The 23283-nt window shown below is 36.6% G+C and overlaps 1 protein-coding gene across 1 annotated transcript in view; it reads right to left on the bottom strand.

The window, feature by feature from the left end:
- Positions 1–23283, bottom strand: part of NSUN6 (NOP2/Sun RNA methyltransferase 6) — a 27015-nt gene extending 3732 nt beyond the window's left edge. The window contains exons 1-11 of the mRNA XM_037382953.1: positions 23230–23283; positions 19600–19707; positions 18681–18836; positions 16924–17003; positions 15616–15725; positions 12947–13100; positions 11383–11464; positions 8408–8527; positions 5957–6101; positions 3966–4114; positions 2904–3029 (exon numbers count right to left, since the gene is read on the bottom strand). Coding sequence (XP_037238850.1) covers positions 2904–3029; positions 3966–4114; positions 5957–6101; positions 8408–8527; positions 11383–11464; positions 12947–13100; positions 15616–15725; positions 16924–17003; positions 18681–18836; positions 19600–19674 — 1197 coding nt within the window. The 5' untranslated portion in view covers positions 19675–19707; positions 23230–23283. The remainder of the gene's footprint in view (positions 1–2903; positions 3030–3965; positions 4115–5956; positions 6102–8407; positions 8528–11382; positions 11465–12946; positions 13101–15615; positions 15726–16923; positions 17004–18680; positions 18837–19599; positions 19708–23229) is intronic.

The following is a 23283-nucleotide window of genomic DNA, read 5'->3' as shown; positions in this document are numbered from 1 at the left end:
CATTAATAAAGTTAAATGCCCTAAATTTATTCCACCAAGTGTATGCAGAGCTGCCTAACTCTTGACATGGAGAAGCTGAGTTTATATCATCCACACCAGGGGCGGATTTCCAAGTCACACGCCCCTTCCTTTCTTGCCTTCATCTGGCCAATAGGTATGCGAGCATATAGACAAGGTCCAAAGTACCACGAGGAGGTGGTGGTGCACCTAACCCACTTCAGCCCAGTGGTTTAGAGTGCTTATTGCATACAGCTAGGCAGGTCTAAACTCATTACTCAAAAGGACTGAAACATCACAAGAAAGCTGTTAATCACCACGCAGTAAGAAGGCCTAAAGGTTTTAGGGTGCCACTTCTAAATGATTCAGGACTTCTCTGTGCTAATAGCTGTGAGTTAAGTCAAAAATGGTGATTCTGTAGCCAGTTACTGATACACTCAGTAACAATAGTAGAAACGCCTGTATTCTTCACCTTAATAAAACTTAAGCTGGAGAAACTGAAAGCCCAAGTCCACAATACTGCCTGAAGAGGCATCATTCTGGAATACGATGCAGCAGAAAATCTGAGCTTCAGATTTTCTGCCGTGTAATTAGACTAACAGGTAAATTGGGACGACCGTTAAATATGTATATGAGGCAGAGAAAGAAAGAAAGGAACAGTTTTGGTATCTGAATTCAGGAGATTACATTCGGCATGAAAATCCTGGAGAGGAGAAGAACTTAAAATCACGGCCCTTTTCTCAGCATTTCTTGTAAGTAGCCTTGAGTGCTTTTTATTGATGACACTGATTTCTGAAAAAAAAACCCTAATTAGCTGGATTGGTCTTTCAATGCATTCAGTAAGGAGATAGAACAAAATGTGCAAAAGCTGGCTTTGCAATATCAAAAATGGATCTCCTTTGTAAATCTAGTCTAGTGAAGTCTATAATGCAGCCTGTCTATAGCAGAGATTTTTTTTGAGCTGTCACACTTTGCTAATACATGAGCTCACCCAGTCAGCACGTGATGAGAGTTAGTTGCTTAGCCACATACTGTGTGCTGTAAAGCTGGGCAGCCAAGAGGTTGCACCATGATTCTTCTCTTCCTTTCCCTCAGCAGGATTTCAGTGCTTTCCCAGTAAGAGACAAAAAGAGATGTCCATTGCAAACAGAAAAAGTAACATACAACGGGAGACAAGGGTAGCGACTCAAAGTAATGTAATAGAAGGATGGAAAGGTAAAAGTCTTGGGAAAATGGCATTATGCAGGATCAACTGACTTGCTCGAAGACAGAAAAAAATTTTCGTCTACCTTTTCCTTTTTCCTTCCAGTTAAAGTGATACACAGTATCTCTTGTGTAAACCCCTAAGGGGAAGTAAGTCTGCACTGACAGAAGGATCAGCTGCCATGCGCTAACCTCCACCTATGGGATCAATGTCTATGGCTCCAGCTCCCATTTTTCCCTTATCCGGCACGATTCCAGGATCTGTTCCCAAACTGAGAAAATGGGAGACAGCAGACTGGGTATATAAAGAGGGTCCACAGAGAGACTAAAGAATGTGGGAAAGACATAAAGGAATGGGAGGTAAATTGACTTAGACGCCCGTTTCCTGTTCATTGGAAAAGTTGACCTTAGTTTACACTACTGAGGAGCTGGTTGTAAGATACTATAAACTCTCTGTGCATGAACAGTGCAGTGTCACCGCATTAGAAATATACTATACACAAAAGCTTAATTTTTACAGATACGGCATTTGTATGTGAAAACTAGTGCTTTATTCAAGGCTCATATTACTGGTGAGAGCAAGTCTATTAAACCAGAATTAATCCTGCGTTTGAGTTAGTGGGGCTTGTGTTTTCCTTTGTCATGCTATTGAGTACAATTTGTATGTTGTTGGGTGAAATGTATAATCTCAGTTGAAACAGCTGGAACTGAAAAATTCCCAGCAAATGGATGGTGAGAAAACAGGCAGAAGAACCCTGACATACAGATCTTTTACGAAAAGCTTCGGTTCTGTTAAGTCTTTCCCAGCCTTCATATAATTTCCATTGTACACCTATTGTATATGTTTTTAATATCAGTTAAAAAATGGCTTAAACTTAAGACAGATACAAGTCATCACAGAATGTATAGATAAGCTTAACAGGTATCAGGGTTAGACTTCTCCTCAGAGCCATGATGATAAACAACTAACCCACCCAGCTCATCATATCAACAAAGAGGAAGAGAGACACATATGATATGATGATAAACTCTCTCAAGGTACTAATAAAGGTAATATATTTTTGAAATATATGCAGTATAGATAAAAAATTATAGTATCTCCCTGTATATTTCCTCCTCCCAGATATCTTAATGGTAGACACTGACTCCAGAGAAGACAAGGTACATTCTAGGGACACTGAGCCTGAAATAAATTTGTTCTCTCATTCCTATACATAATGCAAAAATAGCTCCCATACACATAAATTCCTCCTTCCTCAAAACACAAGGTTCTTTCCATTTATCTCCCGTCCTTTATGCAAGTATTCATTACTTTAGTGGCATTAATGAATTTTTTTTCACCTCTCCTGTGAATATGCAAAAAAAGAAAATAAAATATATGCGTTGCAGAACAACTGCAAGAGAAATTTTAACCTGTCTGAACTATTTTTTGTCCCTCCTGTGTTGTAAGTGACCGTTGTACAAATCAAAACAATCACAGTACACAGTCAGAAGCTACTTAACAGTCCCTAAATGAAGCTCAATTAAATGTGAAAATACATTTAAAAGAGCCTCAGAAATCCTTGTGTTATTTCTATCCACAGCAGTTAAAATTGTCTGCAGTGAAAAAGTAGGTGATTTATTGATAGTAAATGTAGCGTGTAACTTTATAGTGCCAAAACAAGCTCACTGGATTATGTGAAGTACCCTAAAAATACTATTACCTGTGGCTGAAGCTGGAGGCATGGAAAAGTTTTCAGGGCCCAAGCAACTTGCTCCTCGTTTTCAGAGAGTGTAATTGTACATGTACTATATACTAAAACACCTCCTGGCTTTAGCAATTGCACTGCCTGCAGGGAGAAATAAACAACGGTTCAGCTTATTTTTAAATGCAAAATCTTTTATACTGAGCAACATTAACCAAGAAACCATTAAGCTATGATATTAAAACTTGGCACTTAATTAAACTCATATCTTTCCAAGATAGACATTAGGATACTAATTCTTTTCTGGGAATACAGTAAAGGATCCCATGGATTAGAAAGATTCTTCTTCCCAAATCAGCATTATAGCTCATACAGTTTATTAATACCATTGAGATAATTTACCTCGTAAGATCTGTTATTTGTACAGCTTTGCATATCCCAGACAGATTAGTCAGATTAGTTCAATTTTCGCGACCTGCTGCCAACCATGGGATACACAATATTTTTATCAGTGATATTAGATGTCAACTGTTTCCACATATTTGGCACGGAAGCTCTATCTGTGCCACTTTTCAAGCAGTGGTTCACTTTGAATACATATATTTCAGATTTAGACAAGTTTCATGAAATCTTACCTTTCAGCATCAGCCCCAGCACACTCCTACTAGCGTGAAAAGCTGTAATATGGCCTCCTGGCTTTGTACTCCATCTCGTACCCCACAGGGTACCTCACAGCACCACTGCCTGGGAGTTCTAGGCAGTGAACTTAACAAGAGTCTGTGCTGCTGCAAAGACCCTTGTGATTATTATAAATTAAAACTGATTAAACTGAAGGAACAAAATAACACATACAAAGGTTTTCATTTACTATAGCTTACGTACACCTTTCCCACGGTCCAGTAAATTGATTTCACCTAGCAACAGATATGGTGGAGCTGAGAGGTTAACTGAATCCTAACGCTTCTTTACTTAACTGCTGAAAAGGCAGAGAAAATAAGGCACCATTTTTCAGTATGAAATTTTATGCTGCAAAAGCATTTATGTTCAATTTAGGTTCTCTGCTCAATGATTAATACATACCACAGTGAAAAGCTTGCGCTGTAGTGGCTGGTAAGAGGTCACTTCCTTTAAAGTCGAGGAATAAGCCATGTTTGGTCTCTGTCCCATCCCACTACATGGAGCATCAAGAAGAATTCGATCAAATGACTCTGGTAAGAATGGAGGTCCTTCTGTAAAAAGCAGTTAGTAATGTAAAATGTGGGGGTTTCTTTCCTTGAGACTTCACCATAGATAACGACAAGCTGTTACTGCTTCCTTGACATAAAACATTTATGTTCTGTAGATATTGTCTGCAAAAGTCATCTCAGCTAGAGGCAAGTCTCAGCACTGCTGGTGGTAGATTTCATCTCCTGGAAAACTGAAGGTTTGGTTCTGTGAGCTCAAATAATACATGATCCCTTTAGGCAATAGTATTTTTTAACCTTAATTTAATAATCTGAAAGTAAAATGTAAAAGTACTCAAACAAAAATGTTAGAATATGATTGGCCAGAGGTGCTGGGTACAGCATTGTACATATAAGCTGTAATTAACCACAGTCAGCTCGTAACTGAACCAAGTGTGCAGGTCTTTACTGGGAGAAGCCTGTAGTTAAGCATTAAGACTGCCTTAAATAATAATTGGACTGTCTATATAATAACTGTTTCTTGTGACGCATATGTATCTGTAGGAAATAAAGCACTTTATAATAATATGAAATACTACAAGTTCTAATGCATGACACATGCTGCCTTCACAGCAGAACGCTTCAGTAAACAAGGATAGTGAAGACGACAACAATTTCTCCATGTTACCTGGATAGATGAGGAAATATGTAACTTCTGTAGGCAGAGCCTATCCTTTCATCTGAATCCCGCTGGCTCAACAGCCCAAAAGTTGCTATCGCTTTAGTGTTAGAGAGATGACTCGGCTCAGCATCAGCAAGACAAAAGTGGCTCCATATATGTATCTGTGAGTAACCAATGAGGAAGAGAGCCATATATATGCTTTACCTCCTTTTCTCCTCTTCCTCAAATATTCAAGATAAGTCACAAGCGAAAACAAGTGACTTTACTGCTACCTAGCTTGTTCCAGCACTACAAAATGAGTCTATCTGATTCATCTACCTCTGGTCTATTACTACAACATTCAAAATATGTCATGTCTTGCAGGGATATACCAAAAAGCCTTCATGATCTCTCAGTATTAGAGCTAGTTCTTGTTCATCTGTGTAAGTGCTACATAGCACCTACAATATTTTATGTTCATGGTAGGCCTATTGAGAAAGTACCTTTATTCCTCCAAAGCAGGAATAACTGCAAGGCATAGGGAAAAGGAAGGTGAATTATGCAACCTGATTCCTACTCAGGCTAACCAGTGACTGGGATAAAAAAGAGTGAGAAAGAACAGCATACTTTGCACAACAAACTAAAAATAATCAAGACGGCAGATTATGTTTAAATCATTCCATCATGGGAACAGAACCAGTATCATAAATACAGCACTTCAGAAAAGCAAATGAAATTAACTTAAAATAATACACTGTGCTTCTATAGAACTTTCCCCTGAACAGCTGAACAAACATAACTGAACTAAACCTTGCAGCACTCCTGGGAGTTAGGTATTAATAACCCCATTTTAGAGATGAGGATTCTGAGGCAGAAAACCCAAGCAATTCTGCAAAAATATTTTTTTCCTGAGACTAAGTCAAACAATTTGGAATATGGGGTTAAACGTTATCATAAAAGAAGTTTTAGGGTTTCTTCAGTCTTTGATATTATCTGGGAAAGGAATGCATTGCCTGTGAGCATATTAGGTTGTGATAAGGACAGATAGTTTGAGGTTTTTATTTGCTTGGTGGAGAAGCTGATAATCACAAAAGACTAGAAAGTAAAAGAGCGTTCACAGAGCTGAAGCAAGTAGGTATCTGCCAAGATCTCAAGGACTTGTAGACCTGTAGCAGATTTAACACTATTGGTGCAAAACATTACAATTTTCTTCTAAACGCTACTACTACCCAAGATGTTTACTCTACCTTGTTCATCCCCTTTCTTCTCAAATGAAAGCGCCTTTGTTCCATCATAGCAAAAGGCCTTAACGCAATTCAACTGTAGCAATTCAGCATTCTGCTTAATCTTTTTGACCTTGTTAGCGATCTTGTCCATGGCTATTACTTCACCCTGAAAAGGAAGCAAAGTTTTTATTGAAAGCATAGGAATTAAATGGATGCGCAGTTCCTGCTTTCCTCCTTGCCCCATGAGCACTGTAATGAATGAAGCTTAGTTTTCCCTACGTCATTTTGTTATTCTTAAATCCACATTCCAGTAGTCCTTGTTCAACCATATTTTCTGTGATACCTGCATTAGGATATATACTAGTCGGAAGCTGTGTGCACTCTGCCCAGCACTAGCTGCTTGGCACAGTCATTCCCTAAGGGACCCTAAAATGTCTGGCTTCTGGCAAGTGGGGTTTTTGTTTGTTTCTTTTTTTTGTTGTTTTGAACTGGTTTACTGATCACTAAGTTAGGTAAAAATGTAATCATCTGAAGGAGGGTAGAAGTTACAAGTACATCTTAAAATAGGTCAACAGGTTTTAAATTTGCATGGAGATGGTAGGAAACAGGATCACACACAGCTCTGTCCTGAGGAAATGAGGCCCACAGCGACACTCTGGCTTGCTCAGACTTGTAATGTCCTGTTACACTTGCAGCAGTTCTCACTCACTTTACTTTTGGAAATACTGTAAATACTAGAATAGATTTAGACGTGGGGGAAGGGGAATCACACATTATTCCTTTTCTGAAAGAATAAGAGTTCTTCTCCTGTCCCACGATAAATCAAAACAGTCATACACCCCTACCTGCTAGGTGAAATCTGTAAGTGCAAACAGTAGTATCAGTAAAATCTAGAACATTAATACTATCTTAAAAAAAAACCCAACAGAAAAAAAGACAAAAAAACTCTACTAGCCTTGCTATAGCAAACAGAACCTGCTGAGAAAACATGGCAATGTTTTCCTACTTGGTGATGGCTCTCTAGAGGCTTATGGAAGGGTAACATGACTAAGGTAGTTAAAAAAACCAAAAAAAAAAAAAACCCAAAAAAATCAAAAAAAGATTGATTCAAATATTTTGAAATGTTAATGATTTAACATACTGTGTATAGAAAATTAGTACAGAAAAACTGTGAATGGAACTTAAGAACCAAAAAGCAATGCAAATTTACTAATGCATTTTCTCCATATCTTAAAATGAAATCCTGTACTTAGTCAAATTTCAACATCTGTATTCTTAATCTTCACCACTTCAGCTGGAGGTAAGTACAATCAAAATATCTAAAATGACTAAGGAGAAAAACAGTTATGCAAAGTTACACAAAATGTATGTACACGGATGGAAGGAGTGTAGATGTAAATGAATCCATGACAGAAATACATGCTTTTACAGACTTTCTCTATTTATCACACTGAAATTCTTGACTGGAAGCTTTATAAATCTATCTAAAAAATGTCTAATGACTGTCTAATGCATGGAAGAAACACTTCAATAAGCAAACCATCAAAGAGCTGAATACATGTATTTTCTAAATACATTCACATCATTAGCCACCGTAATTCCCATTAATGCACAACCATCGAAGTACTGTATAATGTAACTGCAAAATTTCTAAATAATCTGATATATTCTAATAACCCTATTCCAATGACCACATTAGCACCTCACAAAATTTTTAGAGGAAACATTGCACACTTTTCCCCTCTCTGCCAGAAAAGAGTAACCTGCATTTCAGTCTTTCATTTTGCATGTAACAGTTTAATATATGCAAATTGTTATTCCTGTACCCACATTCTTTTTTGGTTTGTGTGTGATTTTGCTTTGTCTTTCTCTAAATACTATTTTTTGCTTCTTCTGATATTGCTACTTTCTCATGAGATATTTTTTGGTTTTGTGACCTTCTACCTTAGAATGACAAATTCAGACTAGAAATTCAGTCTAAAATCATATCTGTATTGCATAATTGATAATTTTTACTTAGAAGTTAATTGGATTAGAAACTTTTTAATAAATTTTTGTACAGCCTGTTGTGCATTCTTTTAGCACATAGTAGTAACCCCTGATTTCCATATATTCTCATTTTCATGAACCCAGCATATTCCTGCGTAACTTTGCCTTGCATGTTACCAATTCTTCCATTACAAGTAAATTAGTAACATTTAAAAAGTGAAGTCAAACATATTTCAACAGGCCAATTTGCAGCAAATAAGGTCTTAAATGTGATGGTGACTATTTGATAAAGACAGTCTGTGCCTATTTCAGTAACTCTGATGTGTAGCAAAATATATTGGTAAGCAGAATGTTCAAAATATTAATTGTTTGCTATTGTAAATTATCTGTGCACCCTGACGGCTAAGTGACGTGAGCTGCACAAATGAACAGTGATCAGGCTTTCCTCACTGAGACAGAAAATTCTCGATGACTTTCTCTTACCTGGTCATGCATTAATGTTGCAAGATGGGTTGTTTTTCCTCCAGGTGCAGCACACATATCTAGAATTCTCTCTCCTGGTTGAGGGTTTAAAATATGGCTCACAACCACAGAAGGCAAGTTCTGTCATAAAAACAAATATGGGAGAATTCAAACCTTATATCCTGCATTAAGGAATGACAAACTCATTGAAACAAAAATTGATTCAGCAGTGAAGATAACTATGACATTGCTGTCAGTTCCTTAACAAAAAATGAAGTATTTGGATTATATAAAAGAGACAGTATAGGTCAGAAGTCTCCAGTGGCTCCTTTTTTATTTAAAGTAATATACAAGTATCTATGACTGAAGTTAAGGGGTCATGACTACGGACACTACAGTGCTAGAAATCAAAATAGAACAAGTTGATACTATCACAGACACAGAGCAGCTCTGTACATTACAACTATCTTATATTGACCTGTTTATTGGAACATTTACTATATGAACATATTGGTGTAGTATAGTAATGAACAGTAAGATCAATAGGCAGGAGTTTAAACTTGCTGAATTGAAGTACCAAGAAGCTGAACTGTGCAATTAATCGTATAAACAGAACAGATGGACTGAAGAGAAATAATATGCAATAATTGTGCACAGTATTGCATCTTATGCAATATGGAAATACTCTGAAAGATTCTCTTCTAACTTGGTTCAACACAAAGGTATAGAATCCTTTTAAAATTGTCTTTACTACATGTTGTCTTTGGTTAGCAGTTTCAAGTTCCACACAATCATCATAAAATGGTTTGGGTTGGAAGGGACCTTAAAGATCACCTAGTTCCACACACCCCCGCCATGGGCAGGGACACCTTCCACTAGCCCGGGTTGCTCAAAGCCCCATCCAGCCTGGCCTTGAACACTTCCAGGGATGGGGCATCCACAGCTTTCTGGGCAGCCATTTCCAGTGTTCACAGTTATGAATTTCTTTCTAATACCTAATCTAAACCTACCCTCTTTCAGGTTAAAGCTGTTCCCTCCTGTCCTAGCACTACCTCACCTTGTAAAAGGTCCCTCTCCAGCTGGCTTGTAGGCCGCCTACACTGGAAAGCTGCTGTAAGGTGTCCCCAGAGTGTTCTCTTCTCCAGGCTGAACAATCTCAACTCTCTCAGCCTGTCTTCACAGGAAAGGTGCTTCAGCCCCCTGATCATCTTCATGGCCCTCCTCTGGACTTGCTCCAACAGGTTCATGTCCCTCTTATGCTGAGGGCCCCAGAGGTGAATGCACTACTTCCATGCCACGGCGTTCAAAAAAAATGCATGTTAATTCATCTCACACATGGCAAGTTCAACTCAAAAAAGCCAGGCTTGAAGGGCTGTGATCAGTGGCACAAAGTCCAGCTGAAGGCCAGTCTGTAGTGGTATGCCCCAGGTGGGTCACTGGCAGAGTGCACTCTAAGTAAGTTTCAAGAGGATATAAAACTGGAAAGAGTGATTGATAAACTGGAAGGTTGTGCTGCCATTCAAAGGGACCTTGACAGGCTGGGGAAATGGAGAAACAGAAATCTCATGGAGCTCAACAAAACGAAACAATAACTCCTGCACCTGGTGCACCCCATGCACCAGTACAGGCTGGGTCTGACTGACTAGAAGGCAGCTTTGGAGGGAAGGCCCTGGAGATCCTGATGGACAAGAAGTTGAGTATGATCTAAATTCTCATGTGAACCAGTCTCTTAAATAACCTGCCTCTCTAACAATTCTGTTCGCTGAAAGTAAGTACCAGAGTACTGCTGAATCAGGGAAGTATAGGCCTCTCCTTTACTACAGACCATGAGACAATATATTGTTTGATAACCTACCCTTTCCCCACAGTGTTTATGGTGATTTAAAAATATTAAGATTAATTACAAACAGAATATATGCATAAAAATAACTCATCTGCTGGACTGACTCTTCTGACAAAAGAAATAGTGACTAAGAAAATTCACTGTAATAAAGGACTTACTGTCTGAGTGATAGTTATACAAATCAAATGAGGAGATAACTCAGAATTTCAGAGCAAATCTCTGAGCAAGGGCTTATTTGAGATAAAATTTACATTCGCTTTAAAGATTAAAATAACTTTTTTTTTTTGAAGGCTGGACAGCTTGATTTTGTTTTAAAACCTGTTTCTAAATCATCATATTTATATCAAAAAAATGCAATAACATTGTTGGCATACTAAGTGTCTTGGAGATCTAACTGAGGTATTCACTTTGTGTCGGCAAACTGAAATCAATAATTTTACCTGATCTAGGAAAATTAGAAAGTTCCATGCTTTGATCAGCCCATGTTTCAACGTAGCACAAGTGGCCAGTTGTCATGCCTGAGTATTGCTTTTAATTAGTCTTATTGAGAGGGAAAAGGAGTGTAAGTATCATAAATATAAAATACGTGAAAGGAAAAGTTAGTTTGAAATAAGTTCTAAAATTCTACACTAAAAACTACACAAAAATTTATCATTCTTTGGAAGCTGTGCAGTTTCATGGTAAGAGGCAGTGAAAGCTGTGTGCTGTAAGATTTTTCATACTTTTTTTTTTCAGGTGGATTTTTTTTCATTAGGCCTAAAAATATAAGGATTTTCTCTTCAACTCTGTCAACCTAATATTTTGAGATTATTATCTACAGAAGTACGTACCCTAAAAGAGGCTCACATTTCAGAGTTCATAGGCAGAGTCCAAAATCTAAAAGTTCTATGCAAAGCATCTGTACAAAAACAATTTCTAAGTTTTTAAGTTGAAGTCTCTTAAATCCCTTTGAAGTCCCTTACTGTATATCAAACACAGTATGATTAAACCCCCTACATGTAGATACTGACTTCATTCTAAATGATTTGTTTTCTTTAAAGAGTTAATTAGATGCCTTAACACGCAATGAATACATAAAGTATTAATCTGTGCTTAGAGGATATTCATTATTCTGCAAATAGTACAGACTTTAATTTTTTGTAACAAAACATACCTGTAAAAATAAATGACTAGGTAGCACGTTGTCAAACGAAGGACTAAGGTAGACTGGCTCTATCATTCGTACGCCCATCCCACTGAAGAACATGAAAAAAAATATTTCAACTACACAGATTTATAATTTTTAACAGTATTCCATTAAAATCATTATGCTTAAAAATTGAAACTTGAAACAATATTCTCACAAAAATGAAAGCACTTACACATAAACTAAAAAATATTTTTACAATTTTGTAATTATATTCTTTGAAATTACATCATTAAGTTGGGAAAACCATAACAAAAAATGTAATATATTATAAATTGGAAATATCTCTAAAAATTGCATAAAGCAAATTTATCTTTTTTTTCTACACAATACAAACTGAGATCTAATCCAAGTCTTGATAATGTAAAGAAATGCATAAAACCAGATTTAAATATGTTAATTTCAGACCATAACCGCTTTTGGTAGCCATGTATGCACTAGGGCACTGGCATATGATTTCCTACTTAGACCTTCCTCTGAGATTTCAGTCAAATAACTAAAGGAATTCTATTTCAAAAGCCTTACAGGAACATTGATTTACCTGCAAAGCAAAGGTTTGAACTTCGAAGCAACCTAAAAAAACTCCCTTTAAATATGGATGAAGTTCTGACACAGATTTCATTAAGACAAATGTACAGGGAAATGGACAACAATTTGCGTTGTTATACTGCCATTCCATGTCATCAACTCAACAGGTATATCCTACCACTGCTACTATATTTAAGCTCTAATAAATCAGAAATCCTCTGACAATGTAATATTTTTTACTAGATCTTTCGTAGTTTGTTCTCAGGATATAAAGTCTAGGTCATTAATTTGACATCCATGCTCTTCTACACTGCTTTTTATATGTGTTTTAGCTGACAGAAGAACAGCAAACCATATGCTTTGGCAACAAAACAGAAAAGCAAGTAATTGTGAAATAGAAAACTCCCTTGGCAAATGGTATTATTTTTTTTAAGGTATCTGACCATATGTTCTGTCCTCTGCTCCACCCCCACCCCTTATAAATATTTTTAGGAGATGGAGAAATCGACAAGGCTGCACTTCTGTTCCATCCAAATAGGAAAGTGGTACAGAACAATTTACCCAAAATGCAATTTTGCCACAGTAAGAATGACTGTCACTTCTGTTTGTTCTATATTATTGAAGTCATAAGCTAAACATAAATCCTGAAAAGGCTCCCATTTACCTCCTCCTACCTTTCAAGTAAACTGTTATCTGGGTATCACTATGAAACTAAATGTTGAGTCTGCTAATACTTACTGTAGTACTTTAATCATAATTGCCATCACATTGCCACTTCGTTAGTTGTGAAGTTACAGAAGACTTCAAGCAGGAGGCATGATTTATTATATTTCCAGAAACTAACCCTTCTCAAAAAGTACTGGAAATCCCAACATGCAACACAGGTCTCAGTGAAAGCCATCTTGTGGTTTCACATAGGGTACAGAACATTTTAGAATCTTCCCATCTTCTTCCCTTTACAAAGTCACAGACTGCAGGTATATATTGCAGACTATAGACTTACTTCAGTGGGCCACTTGAGCTAAAGATTTCACTGCGACTCAGTTCTGAAATCCCATTTCCAAGGAAAACTTTGACTCCTTCAAATTCTTTGGCTCCTCTTTTACATTTCCCTTCAATATCTGAATAAACTGAGACCAGATCTCCAGCTCTCATAACTGTGCAAAGAAGAACATAAATTTTGCGATTAATATTATACTTGGCAAGACAGTAGTAACCAAATAATTCATGATTTTCAGTAGGCTACTTCAACTTCTAAATCATAGCAGACTTTAAACTTTCTTGATGTCATCAAATAAAAAGATCAACTGATACTAGGCTTGAAAGTGTACATGGTGAATGATGGCTACCAAATGACTAGAGCTATTGGGAGACACAAGGTTACAAATCAGACAGCGTGTCTTGTTTTTTAAGAGGCTAGACAAATCTTCACTTAATCTATTTTATCACTACATGATCACTCGTAAGTTTCAAGTACACTCTTCAGGATTCAGTCCCCTGGGTGTACTCCAAGCACACAAGTACATGAAACATCATTGGTTCATGTTTACCGTACAAAGACATTAATACTGTTTGTCTAATGACCTCTCAATAGCTAGGTAGAACATAGCTATAGCTGCTTTTCTCTTAACTATTGCTTTGATACAATTATTATATATTCTTGCTGAAACAATTTTCCTGGTGTGGCTTTCTTCCCTGTAAGGCAACAGCTGATCTAAATAATACTCCAAAAGTGCTGGCTGAAAAATATGCTTAAAAATAAAGGCCTCCACTGACACCAATAATATTTTTTTTCAAAATTACATCTCTGATGTGTCTGACTGGGTGGAGCAGCCAGAAGATATGACAAGTAAGACTAATGATAGTTCAGCTTCCCAAGAATTCTTTGAATTGTATTGAGGATTTTTTTCCATTTTCAAGTGGCATTCTGAATATGCACAAGTGTCCTGGAATTCTTAAATGGTAGTATCTGTTGAGCAGCCACTAAACATTTATTTTTTTCCATAGATTCTATTTACAGAATGTGAGACAAAAATGACAATTGTTTGCTTAAACTTCACTGAACAAAAACTTGAAGCAATTTAACTCTTCCATCAAGTATATCTGCCAATGACTTTTTGCAGTACTCAAACACAGAAGATTTTATTTTGCTCTCTGCTGTCAATTATCCTTTCAAAATGCATTAATACTGTGTACATTTCTTAAGCTTTTTGTAGCTTATATTGGCATTCCATAAACATAAGGCTTAGTTTGATTAGTTAAATTGAAGTCAAAGCCCCCTCATAATTAGTTTACCCTCATTTGGGTTGTAAGTTCAGTGATTAAATATGTGTTCTTGCCATACTCTTTTTTTTTTTTTTTCCCCCTAGTTAGACCATCTGTGCTTAATACAGCCTTATATTTAGCCTCAAGTGGGTAGCCTGCTCTTTTATTTTCCTATCTTCAATTCCCCTGCAGTGTTCCTAAAGTTTTACAGTATCTTTTCTTTGAATTGATGTTGCATGCATAATTACATGCAGCAATTATGATAAATCATTAGTTGACTCAAAGAAGGATTTGAATATTTATGAGGTTGTCTAAATAAGCAGTTTCAACAACTGCCACGGCAATATACTTATTTCATTATCAAGTCATAGATTGAAAAACATTCCTGTTCAGTGAATTGGACTTAAGCACATGCTTAGAACTTCTTGAAGGTTTTTTCTGAAAGGCAATGAAGTTAAGTGGCTACATAAATGCTCTCCTGACTCACTTTGTTTAATAATAAGAACCATGATGATTAGTAGATTTCATCACAATAGAATAATAAGATGAATCATCCAAAATTATACTAATTTCACATAAAGTTTATTTGAGAGTTAAATAAAAAATAAATAGGCTGCTGAACACTAAAGATGTATATGTAGACATTTTATCTTTTCTCACAGGCATTGAAACAAATTTCCATTTCTTATGAATCTGACATTAAAACTGAAGATTTTTCTCTTCAATAGAGCAAAAACTTTTTACTAGATCTGTCATACACAAACAATATCACATGAATTGCCAATGGATCAAAAAAAGAACCAGTTTTTTAGATCTGTAACTTAGAGACTGACAAGATCATGAAGGTAAGTGCCTTTGTGACTGAATAAAGAAATAGCATATCTGGAAATAGTGTTTATTAAATAATCAACATCCATCAAGTTACCATCCAGATATATCTGTTGTGGCACTCCTTTTGTTCTTTTTTTATTATTATTTTGACAAGACCCAAAAGCTGCAGACTTCTGTGGTTTATTCTACATATTAAAATGTACAGTATTCAGTAGTTAAAACCTGGCTTTTAAAGCGTTTTTTTCTTTGAACATGCTGTTTAAAAAGATTTTCAAAGGCAAAAAAGAAACTGAAAACCTTGAGAACTAATACTTCAGCTAGGAATTATATACGGAAAAAGGAATTTAAAACACGCCAGGTGAGAAATAATTACATATAATTTATTACAAGTATAATGCAAACATAGTGAAAAACTTTAAAATATAGTTGTAATTTATGGTAAATATATATAACATTAATTTCAGCTCTGAATAGAAAAAAAAAGTCACTAGTCACTATTTAGTGCAAATTGTCATCAAGGACTGACTTTTTTTGTCCTCTTTACAACTTTACTGTGTGTATTTAGAGAACTCTTACATCTTGAGGTCGATATGATTCCAGGGACATAAACATGCGCTCCTCGAAGTACTGCGTATCCACAGTGAGCTCCAACAATGACTTCAGATGCATGCTTTTTTAAATCTCGCCTAAAAATACAAAACGTAGTCCAATTTTTTTAAAAGAACAGTATACTGAAAAAAAACAAATAGCCCCCAAGTAAACTCTAGTTCATAAATACTGTTTTCATCACAATATAATAGAAAAAATGGTTAACTATCATGTATTACACTTAAAAGATTTTAGTCCCAGAGGAATCAAAGGAAAGAGCCAAGAAGGAAACCAGTTCTCAAAATAAAGCAGATTCGGACACATTCTGCCACTATTATGAACCTGACACAGGAACACAAATAAATTATACTGGGATGGAGAAATAATCCTCTATCCATTCCTAGGCCAGATGATTATATAGTGATTTTTTTTTGTGTGTGTTTAACAGCTGCTAAATACTTCTGTAATAAATGTATAACCAGGTGCAAGGAACTTTGCCAGTAAGAACTGTGAAGAAGATAGTTATTCAACCCTATTAAAGTGTAAATATATTTGATTATAAAAAGAATAGAATGTTGAGGAAAAGATGCTACAAAAGAGAATTAAATGAATGAATGAAGAATAAATAAGAGCATGAAATGCTATTTTGAGTGTAGAGCATTCACATATTAGTACTATTTGTTAACGATTTCTATCTAATCATGATATAAACTGAATCTGAAGTATGTTAGTCTTCATTATGAATAATATACTTTAAAATGCCCATCAGTGAATTCAATAAAACAATGAAGAAATTCCATAGGGGTAGACACAGATGCAACATGGGAAATATCTAAACATATCTTAATTTTTAAGAACAGATAGTCATTTTGTAGGGCATAAAACTGATTTAGTAATCCTCTAAGCATCATTGATCTAGTCTCCCTAAGTCTTGCGCTGGACTTGATTCCAGTGGAATAAAAACCTGTATTTTGCTATAGTTCTATATTCCACTGCAAAAGTTTAGTTCTTCCATCTGCAACCTACCTAGCTTTCCAGGGAGGACGTACTTATCTTACATTTTCCCTATAAAATGTTAATCTCATAAATCAGGAGAGAACTCTCTCTATCTTTTCTTACATCTTTTGAAGACTAAAATTCTTGACTTGGTTAGGATATGGACTGTCCAATAAGTCTTAATATAAATGAAATTGTGCTTCATTTATAGAGAGTTAATTATCATAACTGTTTAACAAGGAATCTATAAGTAAAATATGTGTTATGATGGTTTAAGGCTAAAGACTGAAAATTTCAAACCTGGGTCCAATGACAGGAATTAATAAGATGTCCTGGAGTTTCGGATGCTCAAGAACTGGAACACATAGTTCTTTAAATTGCTGTTTCATTTAAAAAAAACCCAAAACATAATTATGAAGCGATAGTGAAAAACCTAATAATAAAGTAATTAGGCTGAAAACTATTTTTCTATTTATAATTTATAGTTGTAGAGACAAAAAAAGAAATTTAGTGAAAACAGTTAACAGAGGCTGGGAAATAGTGTGGAAGAAGACACTTCATATTAAAAATACTGGTGTAAAAGACTAAACATTTAATAAATTGAGAAATAACAAGGCCAGAAAGGGATCACCGAGAACTGACGTCAGGGACTGGGACAGCATTCAGACACTCATAACCCTCCCACAGATTTTTGCTTTCTTCTGGAAGAAGGTTGTGTCGAGTTCTCATCAGACCACAGTAACACCACCAGAGAAGCTGTGCGTTATCAGAAGGTTGATTCTGTGTTATCTTTTTGATGTTATTAATTATAAATCACTGTTTAACTCTACTGATGTGTTGTGTGTCTTACTTAATATGCCAGGTTGGCAGTATTTTTATCTTTCTTTTCAGCTTAACTTCGACTGGGTGCTGAGAGCCGAGTTGTGCATATAGTTGAAAAAAACAACAGCTTGGCATTTTGAAATTGTTCCTGGACTTCAAAAAGACAGTGTCTTCTCTCCTAAGCTTTCTAAAATATAACCTCAAAACATGCAAAACCATAAATTATTTTGTATCTGATAAAAAAGTATTTTCTCTTAAGAACGAAAACAATCCATGAGCATTCTTTTGTCAAAAACTTACGTAGTTTCCTTTTCCAATATAACCACACTAAAAAACCACAAAAAAATTACCAAAAGCGAGTCTTAATTCAGTTTTCAGTAAAGCATTTTCCCTTGAATCAAAATATCATACTGCAATACCCATTTCCAGATTTCTACAATCAAGCTAAAATTAGGATAACTCATTACCATTCCAGCCAGCAGAATACTGTCAACTCCTCTGCATCACAGAAACATCTTGGCTCCTGTCATGCAATAGCTCCCTGTACACCCACAAGCATTAATAATTTACTTAAAGAAGAACTGGATCTTTTTAGACAGAGTGAAGATCTAGGATAGAGTTTCAAAATAATCTACTTACACACAATGTCTTACATATTATCAGATAAATAAATGTTTAGTTAAGTAAAAATCCAGAAAATTATACAACTATTAAAAACAGGTTAAAAAAGAAAACAGAAGAACTGCAGGGCATAACTCTGGCTCCAGTTTGTAAAACACACATATTTTTCTCACTTTCCTAAACATTTTGTGCAATGAGACATACAGCCATTCTCCTTTGATCATTAATAAAAATGTTTTAAACACGCTGAACATGGCATACTGAACTAGAGTTTTTATCTCTTTCTACCATCTTCTCTAGACTTTTGATGCTTTTACAGTGTTTACTACAGTAGTACCCTAATCCTATCTAAGGTCTGAATCTTATGAAAAAGTTGGTTGTCTTCTCCCTTTGTTACTGCCTTTCTTAGAAGTATTAGATGAGGAATACTGCTAGACAATGAATTTTCATTTGACATTTAATGCTGACAGGAAATGAATATGATTGCATTAAATGTTAATACTAGAGGACATATATTAAGCTAAGGAATAGTTTCCAGTAATGAAAAGTTCTCATAATCAGGCAACAGATGAAATATCCTGTTACTTTTGCTGTAACAAAGAAATTGCACATACCTTCTGGATCTCTTCAAACAGCAATTTTTTCACATGTTTCACCGAGGCCAAGTGGGTATTAACTCTAACAGTTGTGAAAGCTGGTGGATGAGATAGATGCCTTAACAGAGATTGATATTTACTCTCCACTTCCTCTGTGCCTAAAGCAGTGATAAGCTGAAAGTGAAAGAAGATATTTTATATTAAAGACATTCACACAGCAGCCCCTTGCTCAGTGCAAAAAAAAAAAAAAAAAAAAAAAAAGCATTGAATAAACGCGCTATAGAAATGGAGGAATATGGTTGTGTGGTGTGCAATAGTGAGGCATGTCTATGTCTGGAGGCCTAATTCCAGTGAAAACCTCAAAAATTTATTGAAAAGAACTTGTTGCAAAAACATTCATATTAGCAAGATCATTGTAAACAGGCTGCATAAGAGCATATGTACATATATATACATATAGAGCACAGTGATATCTATGATACTGTACAAAGAGCAGTCCTAAGGAGATAGAAGAGTAGATTCAAAACAATGAATTAAAAACTCTTATCCCAATATACGAAAACATCATTTATGTCTCCATTGGCATTAGGAATTCATAGATTGTCTATAGCATTTTTGGTTCTAAACTGGAGTAAGGGAGTATTTCTCATCAATATTACGTGGTTAATTCTCTGCAATCATTCTTCAGTGAGACCCAAAACCAAAATCTCAGATTTACTCTTAAGTTTAGTTTAAATATTTTTGTGTTACTTTGAGCCAACAGGCATAAAGAACAACTTTATATTTTAAATAGAACTATATATAAAAATCTGTGTCTAATATATTACAGTAAGGTATTGTCTTCATATTAAAGTCGCACAAAGTATTAAGTCAAAGGAATATTAACAGTTTAATTAGTGAGTATTTGTTGATGATTAGTAGCACCTATTTCACATACCTCATTATTTCTGAACACTTTGGTGAGATACTCTTCAACTTCACATTGGAAAGAGATTTTGGGGAAAAAAGACATCTTCCTTTAGTTTTTAAATCTGCTGGTAAAGAACTGAAAGAAGCAAAATATTTTCTTAACAGTTTTTGTCATATTATGTAAGTTTATAAATGTAACATAAGATGTACCCACAAACTAAGCTGCAGTTTCTGATTCTTCCGTTTTAATAATGCAATTTTGCTGTACTTAAAATTCCAAATATTGCTCAGGTTATGGCTGGAACAATACTGTTAATTACATTTCAGAATGTGCTCACTGACATGTTTAGCATTTGCCATCACATTACAATGAGAATACCAGCCATACCTTCCAAGGCTACTGTTATCAGTGTTTGAAATTTGATGAAAGCGTCACCACCTCTAAATCCTGTCCTGTTAAATCTCCCCTACCTATCCTTGGGGAGAACTTGTTGTTTAGTCCTAGAATTCACTCACAAAGGCTCCTCCCAGAATTTAGCTTTGACTCTTCCAAGTTCCATCTTTGAAATTCTTATTCTATTATGTCATCAGATCTGTTCATTTTTAGAAATAATCTTCTAATTTTTCCCTTTTTCTCAAGCTTAACTTCTTAGGTTTCCTCCATAGTTCAAATTGTTCAAACTCCATAACAGGGGGACACACGCATGACTGTTGACAAAGCTTTTTATTTTTTCCATATATACTTGAAAAATTAAAGGAGGGAGGACTATAAATAAGAGTTGTGTCTTGACATTAATTCACAGTGGGAACAGTGAGGCATTAATACAAGAGAAGCTCTGCTGATTCTTACTCAAAATCTTCAAGCTGTCTGGTGAAAGACTACATGGTTAAAAGCTACAATAAATTTTCAGATGTTGCCTTAATTCCTTCAGCAAAGCCCAGCTTTAAAGCCCCTATTGTAGCTCAGCGCTGATGCAGCTTCTATTCTTCGTAATTATTTTCTGTTTATTTTTCTCTGTTAGTAATAAAATACGGTTATTTTCCCAAGTTCTATCTACCCACCACTATATTGCCTCAATTTTGAAAGATTACATACACTTCAGTCTGAAATGAGACTTCCTAAAAATTTAATAGTTTATTTATACTAACTTACATGGAGGGAAAGTGAGAACACCTGTACCCATCACTGAGGTTTATTCAATCCATAACAAGGGAATTCGAATACTAACATACTACATTTTCATTGCATTAAACATACTTGGAGAAAATACGCGGGAGTTTGGTATTAATTCTATTTGACTAAAAGGCTATTTGTCACTTTTACTTATTTGTCACAAACTGCCTCAAAAATACCTTTTTTTGGTATTTCAGGTTCAGCTGAAGTTTTAATACTAAAAGAACATCATTTTGTGACTTAATTATTGAGCCCAGAGAAAGGCAGTTTTCAGTTTCACCTGTAGGAGTTTCAAAGCCTTATTCCCAACATTAGCAGCCTTTGAAAGAAAGAAACTGTAATGGAATTAATGAGCTTCTTTTTAGACTCTTAACAAAATACCTAAAATAATTTACCATGATATTTCTACTAAATCCAATAGTACTACAATAGTTAATACTACAACTGAAATTACTAAAGTTCAGTTTTAATAGTTCAGACAATGTGACATGCCTTTGAGCTGTTATCCTAGGATGCCTATGCTAAGGGTGGTGGTGGGGGGGGTACGCACCCAAAAACCCCACATATGGCTCACATTTGGAATTTTTTTCTTCAGAAGCATAATAAACTAGCATTTAAAAAAAAATCCCATACTTGTGAACTTTTTAAAGAGCTGGAAAGCTGAAAAGAACTAAGCAGATATTTGAAAATGGTAGAAATACGTGTTACTTATGAGCCCTGTAAGTTACTTTTGTTTAACATTATGAAGATATCTTTTGGGGATGTTAAATGGTTATTTTATGATCTCATGGTAATTATGATCTCATAATTAGAGTTACTTCTTCATGGAAAACCAACTACTGATCTGACAGCATGTTGGCAACAAGACTTGTTTCTACCTCGTTTTTAAAATGTGACTGACTACTACCATGAAACATGAGTCAGTAGGTGTTCAAAATCAAAAACCCTTGGTCGAAAACATTGCAAACAAATGACAGAACTGTAATGAAGTTCCCTAAACATATTATTAAAGGGAACCTAGTCCCATGATATGAATTAACAAGACAACTATGTCAACAAATAATGCAGAATCTCTACAGTTTGAAATTTCATACCAAACCAGAAAACTTGTATTACATTAGAAACCACTCCCCTTCTAAACAGGATGGCAAGTATACTACAATGCCTGCAATATAATAAGGACCAACAGAAAAGCAGGAATAAAACCAAGGAGATTTCACTTCTCCCCATATAGACAGGATAGATGTCACATAGAATCATGATGCCACATCTGTGCTATACCATACTTTAGGAAGTCAAGGAACACATAACAGAAGTTAAGACTTGACCCCGACTAGTTCATAGGGCCTGGTACAAAACATTGCTGCAGAAGAGCTGCTCTGTCATAGCAACCGTAAGGCATATGGACTCAACACATCCATTCAAACGATAAATACAAGAAAGCCACAAATTGTTAGTTCAGGAAGAGGAACAACACAAAAATGAAAAGCAATTCCTTGGTTAAAAAGAGCAGTCAGAAGAACCAAACCATTGTAAGCAGCCTGGAAATTTTAAAACCACTTTCAGAGCACACTCACACAACCTGCAGCTTCAGCCTGCACTCATGCCCTTTCAGTGGCCATTATCTCAGAAAAGATACCATGTAGCTTAGAGAGGTGCGGGGAAAGGTGATGACCTGCAGGGGGGGGATGGCTTTCCAATAAGGGAAGACCAAACAGCTTGCAATATTCCAGGCTGTGGAACACCGTTGAGCAGGGACAGGATAAAAGTTTGCAAATTTAGGTGTGGTGGGAAGGATGACGGAGACTGTATGTGCCTCTTCAGACACAACAGTCAAACTTCAAACAAACCAGCAGGAGGCAAGTTCAAAACCTGCAAGCGTTATTTCTTCTACCTGCTGTGCCGTACACCTTGCCCGAAGGAAGGCTTAAACTGACTTCAGAAGACAGCCCCTGCGGGAGCATCACCCCCTGTTCACTATCTCCTTATGGATCCCCCTCTGCCGCTGTCGGGAGCTACCGTGGGGACGCAATGCGGACCTGGCTTTGATCTACCACCGCACCTAAGGCAAAGGCAGCCAGCACCCAGAGAAGCCGGGCAACATTTAACTTTCCAACGACCTTTCCCCACCCCTTCCCACACGACGGAAAATTCAGTCGGCTCATTGCTGTGGGGAGCGGAATTCGGGGCTCCCCCCCCTTGCTGCCCCACCGGCCCCGCTATTGAAAGCGCCGGGGGTGGGGTGGGAAGGGGGCGGAGCTGTTGGCAGCCTCGCTGAGGCCTTGTGCAGCACCTCAAGCCAGGCCCAGGGGTATCCGAGAGGCGGCGCACCCCAGCGGGACACTTGCCCGCCGCCACCGCCCCACCGAGGGGACAGAGGCCCGGCCCCGGGACGCCACGAGAAGGGCGGGGCGCGCAGAGCCGGGCCCAGCCCCCGCCCGCGGCAGCGCGCGGACCCCGACACGCGGCCAGGCAGCCACCTACCGCCACGCCCCAGAGCTCTCCCACCCCCTCCGCGGCCGCGGCAGGAAGTCCCGC

Source organism: Falco rusticolus, chromosome 4 (assembly GCF_015220075.1).
Source record: "Falco rusticolus isolate bFalRus1 chromosome 4, bFalRus1.pri, whole genome shotgun sequence".
NCBI lineage: Eukaryota > Metazoa > Chordata > Aves > Falconiformes > Falconidae > Falco > Falco rusticolus.
This window is presented reverse-complemented; position numbering and strand designations above follow the sequence as displayed.